Source organism: Corticium candelabrum, chromosome 2, assembly GCF_963422355.1.
Source record: "Corticium candelabrum chromosome 2, ooCorCand1.1, whole genome shotgun sequence".
NCBI lineage: Eukaryota > Metazoa > Porifera > Homoscleromorpha > Homosclerophorida > Plakinidae > Corticium > Corticium candelabrum.
In genome coordinates, this window is record NC_085086.1 from 7198938 (window position 1) to 7216632 (window position 17695).

The window sequence follows — 17695 nt, forward strand, 5'->3', positions numbered from 1 at the left end:
CCACTCGCAAGTCGCTGTACTTCGCCAAATTTTATGGATGTTTTTCTGCCTATGTTGCCATCAGAAAGACAGCTGATATCAATAAGAAGACAAGTGTTTGTCTTTCTATCTCTGAGACAGACATCTGGACGATTGGCTTTCATCTTCCGAGCAGCGGGGATGGTGGTATCCCACATCATAGTAATGTTATTCGTCTCCACAAGCCTATCAGGATTTACATGCCAAAGACGAAAGCCCAGAGCTGGAAATAACGTTCGGCAATCGGCTGTTTGTCGGACAAAATTTGTATTTAGCCGGACAAACATGATTTGTTCGGTCAAATTAGCCGGACATCTTTCATGCAAGGCGCGGCGCTACTTGGCATTTACCTTCATCACAATGGTCATGTTCTGCCACATCTTCTGTTCATAGTGGGCCGGGCTTAGTGAGCTCGTGCGGCGTACAATTTGCTGTTAAGGTTCTTAACTCATTAAGCAGGTAAAAAACAATGCTGTTAATCGACGAATTAGCCAATTAGCAAGGTTATTAAACTGTCCACTGCGGTGGTATTTTATCAGGTGTTATATCATGTCACGTGGTTTTTGACAACCCTGATTGGTCGATACAGCGGGTACAAATCGTTTGTACGCTGGTATGTGCTGATACCCTACTGCTGTCAAGGGAAACGCGTACGTGTACTGTTGTTAGCTATGATCAACAGCACAACACAGCTGGTTTCAGTTAGTAACACACAGATGATTTGATATGCCTCTAATGAGCTGCGAAACGGTAAATGGACTTAGACTCCATCTAATTAGTTACAGAACAGTTACTGACAAACAAGTAAGAAGTAGGGCGAATCTCAACTCCAGTAGAAAGCAATAGTCAAGCGGAGGGTTTGCATTTTAGTGCGGTTCATATTTATGGTTAATTAATGAATGAAGGTTAAGTAAGACTAAAGGAAAATTGTTGTAGACGAACAAACCTTGTCACTAGCCGGACAAATCTGATTTTCCAGTCAATTTAGCCGTATAACTAGCCAGTACTATTTCCAGCACTGAAAACCTATTCCCTGTTTCCAAGGGCAGTTCCCATATTATCAACGGCCATCTCAAAATATGTGACTCAGTTGATGCGCTTCTCGTCGGCTGGGCTGAGATATGAAATGACAATTATATTATTAATGGAACATGATAAGCTAACCGAACCGACGAGAATTTGACACAATTTACTCGTGCCAAATCCATGGGTTAGGACGAGTAAGGTTCCTGTAATATGACATCGCAGACGGAATTATGACACACTCGACGCGAATGGCAGGATTTGGACGGGAGAGGTGTATGGCTACGCGAAACTCTAGCGCGCTGTCGTTGATTAGGTTATGATGCAAATTAGTTGTGGCAACATGATATGTCAGCCAAGCCAGTGGAACTATGACACGCCGAACAAATTGGCCAGACACTATGAATGATTCCATCCTCTATGATTCGGAATCTAGATATAGAGGTGAAAATTCGTATTACGGATTACTTTACAGCCTCTCCTAATTAGCTAATGAGAGAGGCTATTTGAGTAGGTTTCTGAATACCAATTGGTATCATATTACGTTTGCAGACGTTGACGTGGCATTCATTTGCAACATTCTGAACAAAGGGTCTTCACGGCTGAGCAACATCGGTAATGAAGACAGCCTTTCTTTGCGGCATTCTGCTTATTGCGGGGGTAAGCATGTCTACTTTGCAATAGATACATGTACCACAATCTAGGGGAGCTTTAGTAATTAGATTCGACCATCAAACATTTTAGTCACAGTCATATAAGAAACTATATTGGACAATTCTAACAAAAATTGTACGTACGTATACTATAGCTAGCTCTAATATTCTGTTTCAGCTCTTTGTTGAGAATATTGTTGGAGAAAGATCTGGTCAATGTTTGGCCGGTAAACTCGTGGAATCGGTAAACGTTATATAATTATTAGTGTTAGTGAGGCAATTTTCTAAAGGATTTACTTTGCTTTAGTGCACGACTACAGTGCGATACTTGCAGGAAGAAATAAAGGTACGTGTGGCATGTGGCAAAGAAAGCATGCTGTTTGTTATTAACTTAAAAAGCTATATATAAAAATTTGTGGTTACATGCATCACATATTGCCTGACCATTCCTGAACGCTTTACAGAAAATGCAACATTCATTCAACGAGAAAATTCAAGATCTGCTAGAGAACGGACGGCAGCGGGACAGAGAAATTGAGGTAGATATACTGTGAAAAGTTTAGTTCTGTGTGCATGTACTACAAGATATCTAGACAGCGAATAGATTATTAGTATTACATAGAGAACAGACAGAAAATAAGCGAATTTTACCTCAAAGAGATTTGATTCTGGTCCATTTTGTTATCCCACTGAAATGCCGTGATTGACATGTTCTGCGTCCGTATTTGACGGATATCATATGCATTGTTCCACTCCTGCATGTATACATGCCTAGCTGTAAATGCACTTAGAGGCTTTAGTTCCAGATCTTATTTACGCCGCAATTTGTGCGAAGCCATATATGCACCCAGGCTGCGTGCACGTCTAGAAACCGTTAAAAATAGATGCAGCGTAACAAGAGTGTGTAGGTTGCCAATACTCTGTTACAATGTGAATCAGATATAGTCTGCGAAAAAATTGCCATTAAACTAAGCTAGATGACTTTGATTGCAGACGAATGGATCATGGCTGCGTCTGTAAGGTAATGAGATACCATTGTGATAAGGAAGCGGTAAAGTGCTACACCTGCTAGCTTACGTAGGTACGTATACCCTGCACTACAAGCAAAGCCGCCCAATATCTATTAACTAATTGGAACAAAATAACATCGCCCCGACACAACAAGATACGCCTTATCAACATGAAGACCAACATGAAATGAGCGACTACTATAAATAGCTAGAGTAGACTGACAGGTAGAGGAGGTTCTGTACGCTTCCCTTATTAGTGGAAATGTGACGTGCTTGTGTAAATAACAATGTTTACCTGATAAGTTTACACAAGAACATAACCAGATGCATTTATAGTTTGACCATTATTCAAATGCATGCCGTTGATTGTTTTTGTGTGTTTTGTAACCTCAATTGGAATGGAGTTACCCAATGTCGTTCTACTGTATTCTCGCGTAGCCAGACCTCTCTCCACCGCTTCATACTTCCGGGGCAAAATTGACCGAAAGTGTGACGCTAATGAAAGAGGTCTGGCTATGCAAGACTTTCTTTCTATTGGTGTGCATGCGTTCGATTTTCCGATTGTTGTGTAGGTTTGAGAGATAACATCTGCAATGATTAAGGATATCCGGGCTAAGGGTCTAGAAGTCGTATTAATTAATTACAGTCTAAGTACAATAGACTTCTCACACAGCAGGTCATTCATGTATTAAAATGCAACTGCAGTCATATAAAGCATTCAGTACCGTGTATACTATTTGGGTGATCGACTCTCCGTATGGGTTTCGCCGATTTGAGATATATTCGAGTCAAGTAAAATTTGATCAAAAATTTTTTTGACTTTCTTTAGTACACATTATGAAATCAATCAGCATATTTTGAACGACCGACATAGCGGCTCATCACAGGGAGTAGAGTGGCATGAGCTAGACTGGGCTATACACTCATCTTTTATGGGCGTGGTCATAAAAATTGTAGAATGTAAATATGTGTGACGATCAAAGCTCTATATAGTATATTCCACCCTTTTTCGTATCAGTCAATTAGACCCAACAGAGTGGGCGTGTCTATAAAAGTAGGCGTGTCACGTAACATAATGAAGTTTCGCCCACCACCCATTTCAACAGGTCACGCTACGCTCTGGCCCATCAGCAGCCACTCCTTAACTAATTAAAGTAAAAAACTAAAATAGATTGATATTAATGATAATTTGTGTTATAGACATTAAGAGAAGCTTTATATACTACAAAATCCAGTCTGAATTCAACATTGAATCAGCACACAGAAGAAATAAAGGTGAGAGTTAAGAAGCGACAAATATTCTCGCTTTTTAAAATAATCTACTTCGTGGGGGCTTGTGGCGTTTGGGGCTGAATTGTCGACGAGTGGTTGCCGTGTGTTTGCGTGCGGGGTGGCCCCGCTAGCTGCTGCAGACTTGCGGCGGTTGGCCGCCTTCCCTCAATAGCAACGCAGTCGGATGCGTCTGGCTTGTGGGGCCGCTGGGCAGTGCAGGACAATTCATAAGTTCAGCTGCATTGCATGACTCACATCATGTGTTGGACTTATCATTGCGCCTGGGGAGATGGTCCCGGTGGCGTTGACCGTGGTTGTTTTTGAAAAGCAGGCTTCGCGGTCGGTTTTACGTTCAGTTTGAGTTGGACGGCGGCGCGCAGTCCGTACGGGAGCGCGGAACGCAGTCGCTGACGCGGTTTCGCAAAACCTGGTGGACTGGTCATTGGTTGTTTGGTTCATTTCTTGACCCGGCTCCGCGTTCAGTGGCACTAAACGTGGCGGCGTTGATATGCGACATCGACTGGACATCGGACTGCTGGAACGATGTGTTTATTGCTTTTTTGGCGCTGGGTTAGCCTCGTTCACGTTGCCTGCATACCAATCAGGGTACTCACGGTATCAACAGTCTGCGAGCGAACCAGTGTCGCACCAATCTTAATCCCGACATCTGAACGGGTTCTATGCTTGTTAGTGGCATTCCTTGCGGACCAGGGTATCGCGCACTCTACCACAAAAATGTCTTGTTAGCGGTGCTCCAGGTTGGCATTCGGCACGGTTTAGAAAAACCCTCTTGCAGTCTTCGCCGCTGTTGGTGTACGGGTCTCACGAGGCGTTACGCGGTCGACGGCAGGTCCCAAATGGCGGCAGCGATTACCAATCACTCCAGATGTGTGCTGCTCAGTCTGACAGGCCACTGGGCCCCAAGAGTGGACGAGCTTGACGTGGTGAGGCTTTGGCCTGATGTTGGATGTTCCTTTTTTTTGTTTTCTGCGCGCGGGCGAAGTTACAGTACTGGACAGTTTGTACTCGCCGTTGAATCGTCGGTTCATGTGGCAGTTAGTGATGTTGCGGTGGACTCCCTCTCGAACCCGTCTCTCATATGAGAGTTAGGCTCATGCAGTAAAAATTGACCGTTTCCGGCAGGGTGTAGATATCCAGCTCTAGAGGACGAGTACCACTTTATGTCCTATTGCGGCAATGCTAGTATACCTCGCCCGGCGAAGTCGAGAGGCAGACCCGTTTTCTGTGCTCTGATGGAAGGCCTCTGTATATGCAACGACTTTTCAAAAATGTGCGGGCTGCACTAGAAGCTTGGAGTTTGTGTCCGGTCACTCGAGGCACAGCTTTAGCATTGGAGTCGCAGTTACACCTGTAAAACTGACTCCACGATCCAGACTCTGGCGAGGTGGAAGAACAAGGTTTGCAAGCGCGACGTAAAATGTTGTCGCCAAGATTCTAGCGGCATACTCTCAGTCGTTAGTAGCTTCTCGCCATGGACGGAGCGATGACAAGTTTGCCGAAGACATGGCGGTAGCATTCGTGCTTTCTACCCGGCGACTAGTTGTACAGTGTACTTGCGTGCATGGTTGCTTCCGTACTGGCGTGTATTATAGACTCATGCTCACTAGACAGTGACAAGGCACTCACTCCCTGACAGCTAAGCGGCGGTACGTAGCTGAATGAGTCCTGGAGAGGTAGGTCCTGGATAAGTGGGTCCGGCTTGGGTGCGGGGCGAACTCGCCGTTGGGCGTGGTCGCCTTCCTTGTTGGCCGAAGTCCGGTCTGAAGTTCCGGATCAGTGCCGCACGTCGGTTCTCCTAGATCATGATGGGCTAGGCCGGGCTCCGCCCACTCTCCAAGGCCACGCCTTCATTATTCAGGCTGGCTCAGGTAAGTGGTCGCATCAAGTCGGCAAGATAAACGTCTCTGTAAGGATGACGGAGGTAAGAATTCAACTAGTCAAAATAGGATGTGTGAACTCTAGCAGACTGCAACTGATTGTATCAAGTACTCGAGTCAATTCTCGCGCAAGAATTGAAACGTCTTCCGACGGCTTTTCATCTTCAAGTACTTCTGTAGGTGTAAGCACCGCACGCGTGTGATAGAACAGCACTAGCTGCGTACTGAATTTTGTAAGTCGTGCTGCGGATTCGGTTTGCCGGAGAAAATTGTGCAAAACCAACAAAAAGTTCAAATGTAACTTGAACATGCCGTTCGTTGTTTGTTGTGTGTGTTTCAATTTTTGTAACATCAACTAGGTGGGAGTTACCCGACGTAGTTCTACTAGTGTGCATGGGTTTGTCGATTACCGGATTGGTGTGTACGTTTGGGATATGGAGTCAGATAAAACTTATTAGATGATTACCCGAAGCAGGGATATCCGGGCTAAGGGTATTGTAGACGTAGGTGCTGGACAGACCCACCCACGCATGCCACATGTTACCTTACAGCAATGTTTTTTAACTGCTCGCTCTTTTCGAGCTCAACCACGGCTGTGAATATGTCTACTTATCTCCTTTTTTCTCGTTGGTTCGCTTTTTTGCCTAAGTTCGCGTTTCTAGGTTTTGGAGGTAGCTGTTGTTCTATTGTAGTTCGATCTCGAACTACGCTTAAAACCGTTGGAAGAATGGTACAACGTTGCATTATAATTAATAAGACCCAGTGGCGAGCGGAATGCGAAAAGAAAAAACTTGAAATTTTTAGACAAATCTAAGTGACTCTGACTACACTTAAAAGGTACTAATAAATTATTGTTCGAAGGGAACGGTCTGAGACGTGAAAATGAGCTTTGAACGTTGTTACTTGCATGTAGATGTAGTTCCGTGGATTTTTGCGAGCGCACTGTTGAGAAACCAGCAAGAATCTGTCGCTATCGGGGACGTTTCAATGCAACCATATGACACGTGACTCTTGTAATGATTTAATCAATAGAATAGCACACTGTAACGCGCTTATCAATAGGCTAGCACACCAAACAACACAACAGTCGGCGAAAAGTACCGCTTCAGTCAAGTCATCCTTTCAAAAGATTTGGATGTCTAATCAATCCTTGAGTCCAGGATCTAGACTCTACTATCAACCTTACGTCATCCTTCCTCTCTGAGTGATATGCCATCATTCCTGTAATCGGGCGGGATGACGTATCCACCTTCCAAAGTATGTTCTTTCACCCATATCACTTGCCTCCACATCCACATTGACACACGGTAACCCGCACAATGTCATTTTTACCCGCCTTCGTTGTCTAGCTTCTTTGTCCTTCCATGACCCAAACAAGGCGTAACATACAAGAGGCTATTATGGCCTTTTGAAACCTTTGTAGTGAAACATCCACTTTCTCACCAGTCGGATCGCTCACAGGTCTTACATTAGCGTTGGTCTGCGTAGTAGATTGTACTCTGTATGAGCCTCCAAATGCACGATCCAATCTATATCTTTGTTCCACCTTGAGCATAATAATTTTACCTTCCTGAATGGCAGAGTCTTCTGCTTTCTTGTCATACTGGCACTTTCGTTGATCCTGTGCGCGATTTATCATCTCGTGGGCCACACTGCGAGCCTTCTTCATTTCCTTCTACAATTCTTTGGCATAATCTGTGCCTACCACTGCAGGAATAGTGCATGGGTGATAGAAGATCGGGCTTCTGCGAACTCTGGGTCTCTTTCACACACTAGCTTAAATGGTGTCTCCCCGGTTGATGTTTGTTGAGCTGTTCCATATGTGAAAAGAATAGGGCCTAGTAATTCGTCCCAGTCTTTGCCCCATTTACAGACTACCTTGGATAGTAGGTTCGATTCAGTCTCTCTAGAAGTCCATCAGTCTGAGGATGTTCACCTGATGTTGGTAATTGTTTATTTCTTAGTATATGTGCTTTTTCTGCTTTACATCTGAAAAAAACTCTGGTAACGATCATGAATAATCTTGGCCGGGACACCATGCCTCCATAAAAAATCAGCTAGGCAACGAGCTACTGTCCGCGCTGTTTTATCGGGCTCTGGATACACCTCTGGCCATTTCAACAAACAATCTTGAAACACCAAGGCATAACGATTTCCATGACGACTCACATCCATTCGCTTAAAGTCCATACCAATACACTCAAATGGTCCACCAACGGGAATGCTTTTCAGTGGCGTGTAACCTCTTCTTCCTTGACCTTGCACAGATGCACAAACTATACAACTCTCACACTTGCGATACACATCTGCTCTCATGCCTTGCCAGTAATACATTAACCTAAGTTTTGCTATCAGCTTCTTTGCTGCAAAGTGTTCTGAAAACACTGATTCATGCTTTTTTGTTGAGCAACTGCTATAGCAGGTGTTGTGGCACAACCAACCGCCTCATCCCTGGAACATCGGCTGCCTCAAAGTACAGTACCTCATTAACCAGGTAGTATACTTTACGTGCTTGATAAGTACTCTGTCCCTATCACCTGGGTCAATAGGGAGCTCTTTACTATCCAAATAGGTTATCAGCTGATTTATGGCTTCATCGTTTCTGTGTTGTTTCTGTACACTTTCCAGCACTGTATCACTCATGCGACCTTTACAAATAAGAAATACTTCTTCACGCTTGATGGGAAATCGTGATAAAGCATCAGCCACAGCGTTTGTATGGCCTGGCTTATATTGCAAACGTAACTTAGGCAAGAATCTTGAAAGCCTCAAATACCAGCATGCCAAAAGCACTCTTGTCTGACTCTCCAAATGTGTCATAAAGGCCGAGACAAGTGCCTGGTGATCAGTGTATACTTTGACTTGATTTCCCAACAAATACACCTCAAAAATGTTCTATCGCATACACAACAGCTGCAACCTGTAACTCTGTTGGAGAATACTTTCTTTCAGCTGGATTTGTTTGAAGAAATACATATGCAATTGGATATCCCTCTCTATCATCCCCTATATGCTCAAGAAGTGATCCAAAACCCAACTCGTAAGCATCTATCCATAGAAAAAACTCCTTTGACAAATCCCGTGATGAAGTAGAGGTGCAGAAGACAAAAACTGTTTAAGTTCAATGAAAGTCTCCTCACACTCCGAGCTCCATTCAAAAGTCACTGGCTTACCAGTAGCCTAATCTCTCCAGGTCAAGGCTGTAAGAGGTCTTGCTTTGACTTTCATGTTGGTACATGTCTCCAATATAAATTCACCATACCCAGAAACCTTTGAACATCCTTGACATGTTTTGGACGTGAGAATTGCTGTTAAATAATCTACTGATGCATGTGACATTGATAATCAAATTTAAAATTAAAATCTAATATGAAAACGGCAGATTAAGTTTATTGTTGCACAACAAATATTCGGTAATTACATCTCAAAATAACGTATTGATTAATACTGTACTTAGTACTATAAATTATGTTTAGCTAATGGCAACACAAGACACCTTAACTAGTTTCTGGACAACAACTTTGACTTTGGGCAAACATTCATCACAAATTCAAAAGATCTCTTTTATTATATAAATCCACTTGTGCGGATATTGTCGGTTAATTCCACTGGTCGTTTATAGGAGCTACAATCAGACGTGACAACTATAAGGGATGACGTGAATCAGCAACAGTCAGATTTACAAGTTAGTAAACGACATATAATATAGACTATATATATATATATGTATATATATATATATATATATATATATATATATATATATATATGTATGTATGTATGTATAATCTATCTTTCTATTTTCTCACACAGGATTTGACGGTCATTCTTATTGATGTGAATACCACGACACATGAACAAGAAACAGACATAGAGGTATTATTTTACTAATGATAATAATAGTCACTAAACTGACATATTTGTTGACATTAAGGATGGGTGCGTGATGTACATCTATATGTTATACACAAACTTTATACGTTACATCTCTAACTCTAAATGTAAACAAGCTATACTGTCTGTTTATCTGTCTGTTCATCTGTCAGTCTGTCTGTTTGTCCTTCTGTCCGTCTGTATTTCTGTCTGTCCGTCTGTCTGTCTACCATATATTTTTAAACATGAAACTATTATACATCACTGCAAAGTACATAACTATAACTAAAGTCAAATACTAGTAACAACATAAAACTTGCAAACTTCATACGAGAGGCTAGACTCTAGAGCTAGGTACAAGATACGCAAGTCAGAAGAAATGAATCCAAAGAAGACCAGGAGATGGTGACAACAGAATCCGGGAAGACGCACTAGACCTGTCTGTCTGTCAGTCTGACTGTCTGTCTGTCTGTCTGTGGATCTCTCTGTTTGTCTGTCTTCATTATTTATTGTCAGTACACCTTAACTGACAATTAAGTTCAGTATGCTCTAAGTGAGCAAAACTATACTGTCTCCCACTATCAAACAAGTGCAAGAAACCTGCTGTCTGTTAGTCTATCTGTCCCTCTGTCTGTCTCTCTGTCTGTCTGTCTGTCTGTCTGTCTGTCTGTCTGTCTGTCTTTATGTATGTATGTATGTATGTATGTATGTATGTCAGTATGTATGTAAAAACGTTATGTCTATTTGTAACACCAATCCCGTCATATCTGCTGGGCCGATCACCAAAAAATTCATCCATGTCGTAAATTGCGATTTACACATCAATGCAAACAAATGTTTCAGTTTTAAAAAGATATCGCGTTTACAATGAATTCATTCAAAGTTCAGAAAGCCACAATAATATCGAGCTGCGTGATAATGTTCATTGAATATTTATAACCCTAAATGTCTTACCATTTTTGTTACTTGAAAATTTATGTTTGGTTGGTATAAAAGACTGATTGACGTTTTTGCTCTATTGTACAACAAAGAGTTTGCAAAGACCGGTGAATAACTTATTACTAAAGATAAATTTTTAGTAAATGGTAATATAGTGTTTCTCAATTTAATGTCAATACAACAGGCATTTATCATTATAAAAACTCAAATATTATTCATTATGTAATCAACCAGTGCAGAGACTTTGTTTGTTATAATGGTCATCTATAGGGGCTACAGTCAGACGCGACCACATTAAGGAATGACGTGGATCAGCAAAACTCAGATTTACAAGTTAGAAAATAAGCAATGCAAGGTTCACGAATAATTGCATAATCTCTTCTTCCCTCGCACAGGATTTGACCGTCACAGTAAATGTCTTGAATGCCACACAACTTGACCAAGAAACTACTATACAGGTATTCATTATCTTGCCGAGTCTGTCTGTTTGTCCATCTGCCTGTCTACCTGTCAATTTGTCAGTCTGACCGACAGTCTGTCTGCCTGTATAAAAATGGGCGTGTTACTTATTAACAACATGAAGTTTTGGCCGACCCTCATTTCTTGAGGTCACCCTACGCCCATGGCTCATCAACAGCCACTGTTTTACTAATTAAAGTAAAAACCTAAATTAGATACCATTGGCAAATTTTTGGCATTATTGTAGACATTAAGAAGCTTTACATACTACAAAATCAAGTCTGAATTCAACATTCAATCAGCACACAGAATAAACAGATGTGAGAGTTGAAAAGCGACATAAATGTTCTTGCTTTTAAATGATCTACTGATGCATATGACATTGACAATCAAATTTTAAATTAAAATCTAATATAAAAATGTAAGATTGAGGTTGATATCGGACAACAAATATTCGGTAACTACAGCTTATAATAACGTATTGACATAATAGTATATGTAGTACTATAAATTAAGTTTAGCGAAAAGCAAAACAACAGACATCTTAGGAAGTTTCTTGGCAACAACTCTGATTTCAGCAAACGTTTATCACAAATTTAAAAGATCTCTTATTATATAAATCAACTTCAGGAGATATTGTCGCTTAATTCCACTGGTCGTTTATAGGACCTACAATCTGACGTGACAACTTTAAGGAATGACGTGAATCAGCAACAGTCAGATTTACAAGTTAGTAAACAACATATGAAATAGACTGTGTGTGTGTGTGTGTGTGTGTGTGTGTGTGTGTGTGTGTGTGTGTGTGTGTGTGTGTGTGTGTGTGTGTGTGTGTGTGTGTGTGTGTGTGTGTGTGTGTGTGTGTGTGTGTGTGTGTGTGTGTGTGTAATGTATCTTTCTATTTTCTCCCACAGGATTTGACAGTCACTGTTATTTATGTGAATACAACGACACATGAACAAGAAACAGACATAGAGGTATTATTTTACTACTACTAATAATCACTAAATAGACATATTTGTTGACAATAAGGATGGGTGCGAAATGTACATATATATGTTCCAGCAAGTGGCAATTAACAATTATTCTTAGGAAGTGCATTTGGTCCCTGTGAAGAATACTAATAGCTAGAGATGCAAGTATTACATAGCAACGACGCTAGTGTATTCAAAATGCATTATATAATTTTCAAGAACTATTTAATAATCAAACTACAGCGTTTAGATCTTACCTGTGATTGTAAGGCTCATGGTTGCATTGTTGGTATATATGAATGGTAATCGAGGTTTTTGCAACCATTGTGCAACAGAGATATTGTAACTATTGTTGAATAACGCATTAATAAAAATTATAGCAAGTGTTGATATTGTGCATGTTTATTTAATGTCAATACAACAGACATTGCAGGTTATTTCTGTTCAATACCGAATTGTCAAAATTTCGTAAACATTCATCACAAACGCTCAAATATCATTCATTATATAACCCACTACTGCAGAGATTGTTTGTTACAATGGTCATCCGTAGGGGCTACAGTCAGACGCCACCACACTAAGGATAGACGTGAATCAGCAAAACTCAAATTTGCAAGTTAGCAAATAAAAGCTGTCAGGTGAATGGTTATATTAATGTTATCTCAAAAATTTCTCGCACAGGAATTGAATGCCACGACTCTTGAACAAGCAAAAGATATACAGATTTGAATTATTTTTCAGATAGCAGTCAGTATGCTGATATCTTTCTTTGACACGAACTGTAGGTGCACGTTGTCCTCTGTATTCTGTAATGTTATTTCAATACCTCTGAAAGACTAACCTACTTGTCTTTGTCAGTCTGTATTTCTCATTATATGCACAAACTATATACGTTATATCTATAACTCTAAATGTAAGCAAGCTATACTGTCTGTTTATCTGTCTGTGTCTGTCTGTTCGTCTGTCTGTCTACCTGTTTATCTGTCTGACTGTCTGTCTGTCTGTCTGTGGATCTGTTTGTTTGTCTGTCTTTATCTGTTATTGAAGTTCAGTACACCCTAACTGAGCAAAACTATACTGTCTGCCACTATCTAACAAAAACCAGAAACCTACTCTCTGTCTGCCTGTCTGTCTGTCTGCCTGTCTGTCTGTCTGCCTGTCTGTCTGTCTGTCTGTCTGTCTGTCTGTCTGTCTGTCTGTCTGTCTGTCTGTCTGTCTTTCTGTTTCTGTCTGCCTGTTTTCGGTCTGTCTGTCTATAAAAATGTTTATGTCTATTTGTAACACCAATCCTGTCATATCTCCCCGACTAATCACCAAGAAAGTCAACCATGTTGTAAAGCGTGGTTTATACATTAATGCAAACAAAAGTTTCAGTTTTAAAAGAAATCGGGTTTACGATGAATTCATTCAAAGTTCAGAAACCAACCATAATATCGAGATACGTGAAAATTTTCATTCAATATTTATAAGCCTAATGGTCTCACTATTTTTGTTACTCTAAATTTCTTGTTTGGTTTGTACATAAGGGCTGATTGAGGTTTTTGGTCTATTGTACAACAAAGAGTTTGCAACTAGCGTTGAATCTTATTACTAAAGACAATTTTAGTAATGGTATAGTGTTTAATTAATTTAATGTCAATACAACAGGCATTAATCATTATAAACACTTAAATATTATTCATTATTTAATCAACCAGTGCATAGATTGTTTGTTTGTTATAATGGTCATCTATAGGGGCTACAGTCAGACGTGACCACATTAAGAAATGACGTGGATCAGCAAAACTCAGATTTACAAGTTAGAAAATACCACTGCAAGGTGCATGAATCATTTGCATAATCTCTTTCTCCCTCACAGGATTTGACCGTCACAGTAAATGTCTTGAATGTCTCACGACTTGACCAAGAGACTAATATACAGGTATTCATTATCTTGCCAAGTCTGTCTCTTTGTCCATCTGCCTCTGTATCTGTCAATCTGTCAGTCTGACTGACAGTCTGTCTGTCTGTCTATAAAAATGGGCGTGTCACGTAACAACATGAAGTTTTGGCCGATCCTCATTTCTAGAGGTCACCTTACGCCCCTGGCTTAAAGTAATAAAACTAAACTACATATCAATGAAAATTTTGTGTTATTGTTGTAGACATTAAAAGAAGATTTTCATTCTACAAAATCCAGTCTGAATTCAACATTGAATCAGCATTGAATGATTTACTGATGCATATGACATTGACAATCAAATTATAAATTAAAATGTAATATAAAAATGGAAGATTGAGTTTGGTATTGAACAACAAATATTTGATAACTACATCTTATAATAACGTATTGGCATAATAGTATACTCAGTACTATAAATTGAATTTAGCGAAAAGCAACACAACAGACATCTTAGGAAGTTTCTTGGCAACAACTCTGATTTCAGCAAACGCTCACCACAAATCTAAAAGATCTCTTATTACTTAAATTTTATTTTTGCACATTTCGTCGGTTAATTTCACTGGTCGTTTATAGGATCTACAATCTGACGTGACAACTTTAAAGAATGACGTGAATCAGCAACAGTCAGATTTACAAGTTAGTAAACAACATATAAATTAGACTAGACTATATATGTATAATGTATGTTTCATTCTCACACAGGATTTGACAGTCACTCTTATTGATGTGAATACCACGACACATGAACAAGATACAGACATACAAGTAATATTTTACTAATAACAATAATCACTACACTGACATGCTTGCTGACAATAAGTACGTGTGCGTGATGTACATCTATATGTTCCAGCAATTGTTAATTAACAATTATTCTTAGCAAGTTCATTTGGTCCCTGTGAAGAATACTAATAGCTAGAGATGCAAGTATTGCATAGAAACGCTGCTAGTGTATTCAAAATGCATTATATAATTTTTTCAAGAACGATTTAATAATCAAATTACTGCGTTTAGATCTTACCTGTTATTGTAAGGCTCATGGTTGCATTGTTGGTATATATTATGAACGGCTGATCAAGGTTTTCGCAGCCATTGTACAACAGAGAGTTCTAACAGACATTGCAGGTAATTTCTGGGCAATACTGAATTGTCAAACATTCGTAAACGTTCATCATAAACGCTCAAAATATCATTCATGATATAAACCAGTACTGCAAGATTGTTTGTTACAATGAATGGTCATCTGTAAGGGCTACAGTCAGAGGCCACCACACTAAGGATTGACGTGAATCAGTAAAACTCCGATTTGCAAGCTAGCAAATGAAAGCTGTCAGGTGAATCGGTTCACAAGATTCGGCTTTAAAAGGAAATCGCGTTTACAATGCATTCATTCGAAGTTCAGAAACCGACCCTAATAGCGAGATGCTCGAAAATTTTCATTGAATATTTATTTATATGTCTAAATTTTTCACCTTTTTTGTTACTCGAAATTTTATGTTTGGTTGATATAAAAAGGCTAATTGACGATTTTGCTCTATTGTACAACAAAGAGTTTGCAACTATCGTTGCATATCTTATTACTAAAGATAAATTTTAGTAAATGATAATATAGTGTTTAATTAATTTAATGTCAATACAACAGGCATTAATCATTATAAACACTTAAATATTATTCATTATTTAATCAACCAGTGCATAGATTGTTTGTTTGTTATAATGGTCATCTATAGGGGCTACAGTCAGACGTGACCACATTAAGAAATGACGTGGATCAGCAAAACTCAGATTTACAAGTTAGAAAATACCACTGCAAGGTGCATGAATCATTTGCATAATCTCTTTCTCCCTCACACAGGATTTGACCGTCACAGTAAATGTCTTGAATGCCACACGACTTGACCAAGAGACTAATATACAGGTATTCATTATCTTGCCAAGTCTGTCTCTTTGTCCATCTGCCTCTGTATCTGTCAATCTGTCAGTCTGACTGACAGTCTGTCTGTCTGTCTATAAAAATGGGCGTGTCACGTAACAACATGAAGTTTTGGCCGACCCTCATTTCTAGAGGTCATCCCACGCCACTGGCTCAAAGTAATAAAACTAAACTAGATATCAATGACAATTTGTGTAATTGTTGTAGACATTAAAAGAAGATTTTCATTTTACGAAATCCAGTCTGAATTCAACATTGAATCAGCATTGAATGATCTACTGATGCATATGACATTGACAATCAAATTATAAATTAAAATGTAATATAAAAATGGAAGATTGAGTTTGGTGTTGAACAACAAATATTTGATAACTACATCTTATAATAACGTATTGGCATAATAGTATACTTAGTACTATAAATTGAGTTTAGCGAAAAGCAACACAACAGACATCTTAGGAAGTTTCTTTGCAACAACTCTGATTTCAGCAAACGCTCACCACAAATCTAAAGATCTCTTATTACTTAAATTTTATTTTTGCACATTTCGTCGGTTAATTCCACTGGTCGTTTATAGGATCTACAATCTGACGTGACAACTTTAAGAAATGACGTGAATCAGCAACAGTCAGATTTACAAGTTAGTAAACAACATATAAATTAGACTAGACTATATATGTATAATGTATGTTTCATTCTCACACAGGATTTGACAGTCACTCTTATTGATGTGAATACTACGACACATGAACAAGATACAGACATACAAGTAATATTTTACTAACAACAATAATCACTACACTGACATGCTTGCTGACAATAAGTACGTGTGCGTGATTTACATCTATATGTTCCAGCAATTGTTAATTAACAATTATTCTTAGCAAGTTCATTTGGTCCCTGTGAAGAATACTAATAGCTAGAGATGCAAGTATTGCATAGAAACGCTGCTAGTGTATTCAAAATGCATTATATAATTTTTTTCAAGAACGATTTAATAATCAAATTACTGCGTTTAGATCTTACCTGTTATTGTAAGGCTCATGGTTGCATTGTTGGTATATATTATGAACGGCTGATCAAGGTTTTCGCAGCCATTGTACAACAGAGAGTTCTAACAAACATTGCAGGTAATTTCTGGGCAATACTGAATTGTCAAACATTCGTAAACGTTCATCATAAACGCTCAAATATCATTCATGATTTAAACCACTACTGCAAGATTGTTTGTTACAATGAATGGTCATCTGTAAGGGCTACAGTCAGACGCCACCACACTAAGGATTGACGTGAATCAGTAAAACTCCGATTTGCAAGCTAGCAAATGAAAGCTGTCAGGTGAATCGGTTCACAAGATTCGGTTTTAAAAGGAAATCGCGTTTACAATGCATTCATTCGAAGTTCAGAAACCGACCCTAATAGCGAGATGCTCGAAAATTTTCATTGAATATTTATATGTCTAAATTTCTCACCTTTTTTGTTACTCGAAATTTTATGTTTGGTTGATATAAAAAGGCTAATTGACGATTTTGCTCTATTGTACAACAAAGAGTTTGCAACTACCGTTGAATATCTTATTACTAAAGATAAATTTTAGTAAATGATAATATAGTGTTTAATTAATTTAATGTCAATACAACAGGCATTAATCATTATAAACACTTAAATATTATTCATTATTTAATCAGCCAGTGCATAGATTGT

General features: G+C 39.2%; 1 protein-coding gene across 1 annotated transcript in view; it reads left to right on the plus strand.

Moving 5' to 3' along the window:
* The first annotated feature begins 1361 nt into the window (after positions 1-1361).
* LOC134176421 (repetitive organellar protein-like) overlaps positions 1362-17695 on the plus strand; it is a 21057-nt gene continuing 4723 nt past the window's right edge. Inside the window, exons 1-19 of the mRNA XM_062643091.1 lie at positions 1362-1701; positions 1873-1938; positions 2002-2040; positions 2159-2233; positions 3905-3979; positions 9497-9559; positions 9688-9750; positions 10957-11019; positions 11082-11144; positions 11812-11874; positions 12057-12119; positions 13852-13914; positions 13975-14037; positions 14632-14694; positions 14761-14823; positions 15789-15851; positions 15914-15976; positions 16569-16631; positions 16698-16760. Of these exons, the coding sequence (XP_062499075.1) occupies positions 1660-1701; positions 1873-1938; positions 2002-2040; positions 2159-2233; positions 3905-3979; positions 9497-9559; positions 9688-9750; positions 10957-11019; positions 11082-11144; positions 11812-11874; positions 12057-12119; positions 13852-13914; positions 13975-14037; positions 14632-14694; positions 14761-14823; positions 15789-15851; positions 15914-15976; positions 16569-16631; positions 16698-16760 (1179 nt within the window). The 5' untranslated portion in view covers positions 1362-1659. The remainder of the gene's footprint in view (positions 1702-1872; positions 1939-2001; positions 2041-2158; positions 2234-3904; positions 3980-9496; positions 9560-9687; positions 9751-10956; positions 11020-11081; positions 11145-11811; positions 11875-12056; positions 12120-13851; positions 13915-13974; positions 14038-14631; positions 14695-14760; positions 14824-15788; positions 15852-15913; positions 15977-16568; positions 16632-16697; positions 16761-17695) is intronic.